Here is a 5,170-nt window from a genome sequence, read left to right as displayed (position 1 = left end):
TTTGTCTCCCCTTCATATGCTTTTAAATGCTATTTTATTTTAAGTAAATGAGATAGCACAGTTGGTAAGGGAGCATGTGTAAAGAGTTTAATCATAAGGTGAGGGGTTCAAGGTTACAAAATCTTCCCAAGATCGACAATTTCCACAATTTTTCTACACAACCATTCACCAACATTTTTTTACACTATTTCTACACACATTTTTCTTTTTCATATAATTCAAAACGATTTTTCAAGCATATGATAATTTTCTAATGGTGTTTTTTTATAAATAAAAACTAACAATTTTCTACCTCTCATTCTTATTCACAAAAGTTATATCATCAATTTACTTTAATTTATTTTTGACCATATGATGATGATAATCTGAGAATTTTTCTTTATGTTACTCATTATTACTATTATAATTTTTATCTAGCTATTTTAAACTCACAATTCCACAATTTCTCTCACTTGTACACATTGTTTTTTTCCGAGAAGACAATATATCACAAATTCACTTGCTCTTTTCCTTTTCCTCCTTTTCATCTCATATTTCTCTTTAATTTCAAATTATTCTCACTCTTGCTTTGGAAATAAGAAGGCTTAGATCTAGTTTTGTTTATAAAAAAAATTGTGGCTTTATGTCCTTTTAATACTTGCTTTTTCTTTACCATTTTTTATATTTAATTTAGCTATTATCCTTTTCTTCATTTAAATTTGGGTTCATGTTTCTTCTAAATTTGATTTTCTTTGAGTAAAGAGGAGAAAGAAGTTAGTTTAGTGGGAGAGAATGATGGTGGAAAAAAAACGGATCATGAAGTGAGAGTGAGAAATTGATATGTTTCTTTTTATTGTTAATCATACTATTTTTTTGGTTTTTTCTTTTCATTTTTCTTAATTTATTATCATCATTATTATTTTTTTTGAGGAAATGAATACTTTATTTCTAAACAAAAACAGTGGGTTACACGCCGATCCGAAGATCCAGGCTACAAATTAACACCAATACACCAAAATGTACACAACAAGTAGAAAAATTACAATGTCAGCGTATTTCCCACATCCAGATGCTCTTTCAGCTGTCGTTTGTGCTGCCCCCAGAGTTATCATCATGAGCTTTATACTCTCACTAATATCCATGGTTGGTTTGGATACTCCAAACACATTTGCGTTCCGGTGCTGCCAAACATGATAAACGGTTTCGACAAACACCATCTTTAACAAGCATCTCTTCCATCCCTTCTTTGTTGTTTATTATTATTGAATTTGTGTTTATGGAAAAAAAAGTCCATCCTATTTCAAAGGGCACATGATGCTAAGTTGGTTTGGACAGGTGCAAAGTTGCACTGTTGTTTTTTACTCTTCATTTACTATTTTGTTTTATTTTTTATTTATTTTATCTTATTACTTTTACTTTATTATTAGAATAAAATTAGGAATTAGAAAAGGTTTTGGGCTATTCAAATTTCAGGCCCATACAACATCCATTCACTTGTGCTAATCTTTTTTATTATTCTTTGGTATTTAAATTAATTGATAGTTAATTCCTTTTTTAATTTAATTTTAATCTAATTAAATTATTTATTTATTCTAGTTAATTTATTTAGTATTCATTTAATTTAGTTCCTTCTAATTATTTTTATAAAAATGAAAAAACAATAAATAAAAACATGTCTTCTCTTTTTAATAAAAAAAATATTAATTTATACATAATCTAATTTTATTTTTTCGATTAAACTTATGCTCCTTAGCCACTTGTAAATAAACCACTTGTAAATAAATCAAAACTTTATGCATAAATGAAGTTCAATTTTCACAATTAAACCATTTTTTCTAACTTAATCAAACCAATATTTTTCATGAATTAAAATCAACCAACAAACTTTGAGTCGAAACTTCGATACTTCTTCATCCTTTCATGAAAGATACGTAGGCGCAAGGTTGCGAAACCATGACGGCGCAAGGTTGCGAAACCATGACGAGTCAAATATTTGTTTTTTTTTCTTTTCAATTTTACCCTTGTGCAAATACCCTTCCTTGTAAATAAATAAAATAAATAAGAGGGAGAAATAATTAGGCAAACTATCCCTTAAACAAACACACTTACCCTTGGCTAGAGAAGGTTTTCCTTGAGTATAAGAAAAGTAAGGAGTACCTAACATCTTCCCCTCACTTAACTGACTCCCAGATCCTTTATTCAGTTGTGATCATCGTCTTATCCCTCATTTTGGAGTTTATCATTATTTTCCCTGTTCCTTAGGTATGAAGAAGATATGGTGGCAACTCTGTAGATTTTTTCGGCCGCGACAAATACGCAGTGGAAAAACTAAAGTAAAGAAAATCATTGGAAAATAAAAGTGGTAAGGCAAGAGAGATAATATCAGAGAATTATACATATTCAACTAGTAAGACCAAATTATGTCCTCAAGAATTGTTCTTGAAAGTATCAGTAACTTAAGAGCTTTTAAAAGGTTGTGCCAACGAACCTCCTTATACATGAAAATGAATTTTTCAGGATAATTTCTATCCAAATAACAAACAAGGTTTAGAGTAGTTAGCTTTCAAAGAAAATAAAGATATTTCACAGGCTGATATTGAACCACGATGGAGTTTAGAGTTAGATATCCCCCAAATCGAACTAGGATTTTACACAAGAGATCAGTACATTTTGATGCACACTCTTCTACTATTGTACTTATGCAATTATATAATTTATTTCATTATTTTTACTATTTTAGTGTATTTTTATATTTATGTTTATTTCTACTTTTATTTTAATTTCACACTTCATTTTTCAGCTTAAATAGTTAATTGGTACCTTCTCACTATGTAGACCATAACTTGAGCTACGAGAATTAGACTAACATATCTTGATATGCGTTTTAAAGCTAAGAGAAAGAGCTACAAGTTTAGTGTCGAATTCAAAAGTTAGTTCGGAGTTCAAGAGGGACGAATAATTCATTTTATTCCAGACTTAGTACAATAATTAGTTTTCTGTCGGTTTTTTGTGTTTTCCGACCCAATTTGGATTAAAACCTGAATTCCATGTTTTTCTTAACCTAAGAGTCGCACTACTATTCAGACATTATGAATTTTCACGAAAGAAATAGAGCTTTGTACGAATTCTATGGAGAACTAATCTTCCCATAGCTAGGGCAGAGCCAGGATCAAAATCCAGGGGATTCCCATGATAAAAATAAAATATACAAAAAAATATACGAAAAATTAATGACAAGAAATAAGATAATATTACTTAATAAAAATGTACTAGTATTTCAATTACAACTCAAAAATAGAAAACATTCTAGTCTAATCGTAAATGCATTCTTCTCTTGTTCATTCCTTGGAAACACTTGATGATATCCATATCATCGATTGTATCAAACACCTATTTCTCCACAAATTTCACTAAGCAAACATTTAGCCATGAATTATCCATTCTACTTCTCAACTCATTCTTAACATATTTCATCCCCGAGAACACTCGCTCAACACTTGCAGTGGCCACTGGTAAGGACAAAGCTAGCTTGACAAGTGTGTACACAAACCTAAATGTCTTATCACAAACCCAAATTGGAAAAGTGATCGTCCATCTTGACACTCAATATAAGTATCCAACTCACTAGACCTTTCCTTATCTGTAAGATCCTCAAAGTCATTTGGGTACAATCTTGCCAATCTCACAAGTGATTTAACGTCAAATGATTCAAATGAATAACAAGGACTCAAGCAAGCAACACAATTGATCAACTCAGTATTTTCAGGTGTAAACCGATCATTCAACTCTTTCAATACCACATTTATGACATGTAAGAAGCAATCATTCTTGAAATAATGAAAATTTGTAACAAAAGGAGCAAGTCATTTGGATTTCTTATCTTTCACATATTGACACTCCATGTCAGGCACATCAATTTCAACATTACCACGAGAAGCCACAAGTTTCTCATAAAGTGTTTCCCATCCACCATTTCTAAATTCTTGCAACTTTTTCTTGCATATTTGGACAAGTTCCATGGCATGCACAATATCTTGATCCCCCTTTTGCAATGATTGTGAAAAATTATTTGTCAAAGATAAAATGTCAACCATTAAGTGCAACATAACCACAAAACTAAAAGTTTGCATAACAAGTAACAAACTTTTTGGTTCACCCTTAGAATGACTATCACTTTTCAAATCTTCGAACACTTCAATAATAGGAGTAAACAAATCAACCAACCTATTAAGAGTTTGAAAGTGAGATCCCCTACGTGTATCACCAGCTTTTGCAATGGACAACTCTTGATTTAAACCAGTACCAGTTTCCACCAATTCATTTTCAATTAGATTTGCAAAATGATCAACTTGTTTATTCTGAAGTAGAGCCTGTCTTTTGTTAGATGACCGTAAGAAAGTAACAATACGAGATACTTCACAAAAAAACCAATCAACATCTTCATGCTTTCTCGCCATTGAAATAAGAGCCAATTGAAGTTGATGAGAAAAACAATGGACATTATAGGCTTGCAGATTTTACTTTTGAATCAAAGTCTTCAAACCTCCAAATTGACCATGCATATTACTTGCTCCATCATTGTATAAAGTTTCAATTGATTCAATTGGGATGAATTTGAAATTTAAAATGACATCACCATTATCACATAATTTCAATGGATTAAACTAAGTTCAATTGAAACTTTGATAAATTAAAAAATAGAGAAACTTATAGGGAGAGAGATGTTGATTCAACTACTACTTAGATTGGGAGTGTTGTTTTTTTGTTAAACCTAAAATAAAAAAGTGTAGTAACAAAAAGGGTTAAAAGAGGGGAGGATAAATTAGTAAAAAATTTTAAAAAGGAAGGGTATTCCAGGGAATACCCAATACCCCTCTGTCTCCGCCCTTATCCCACAGTTAATTTATTGTAATCGCGCCTACGTCATACTTTGAGGTTTTTATATTTCCCAATTCAATCTACACTCCTTTCAATTCTCCTCTCTGATATTCAAATGCTTAATTTATTTCTCTTAGAGTTGATTGATTTATTTTGATGGTTGTATGTTCCTTTACCGTAGTCGCGTTTGCTTAACCCGCATTTGCTTAACCCGTATTTTCTTAATTCGCGATTGTTTTGGTCCCTATCAAAAAAATTGGCATGTTTTGAATCGTAGGTCTGTCACAGAGGTGAAACTCTGCATAATCACACG

The 5,170-nt window shown here is 31.1% G+C and overlaps 1 protein-coding gene across 1 annotated transcript; it reads right to left on the bottom strand.

The window, feature by feature from the left end:
- Positions 1-3,842: 3,842 nt before the first annotated feature.
- Positions 3,843-4,436, bottom strand: LOC131597638 (uncharacterized). Its single transcript, XM_058870323.1, has one exon. It carries the CDS (start codon positions 4,434-4,436, stop codon positions 3,843-3,845), a length of 594 nt encoding a protein of 197 aa, XP_058726306.1.
- Positions 4,437-5,170: the final 734 nt, after the last annotated feature.

This window comes from Vicia villosa, linkage group LG4 (assembly GCF_029867415.1).
Source record: "Vicia villosa cultivar HV-30 ecotype Madison, WI linkage group LG4, Vvil1.0, whole genome shotgun sequence".
Classification (NCBI taxonomy): Eukaryota; Viridiplantae; Streptophyta; class Magnoliopsida; order Fabales; family Fabaceae; genus Vicia; species Vicia villosa.
The sequence above is the reverse complement of the archived record's forward strand: the minus strand, read 5'-3'. Positions and strand labels throughout refer to the sequence as shown.

Bases quoted from the DNA above. Each gene is read 5' to 3' on its own strand.
- LOC131597638 (XM_058870323.1), bottom strand. From the start codon at position 4,436: ATGGCGAGAAAGCATGAAGATGTTGATTGGTTTTTTTGTGAAGTATCT.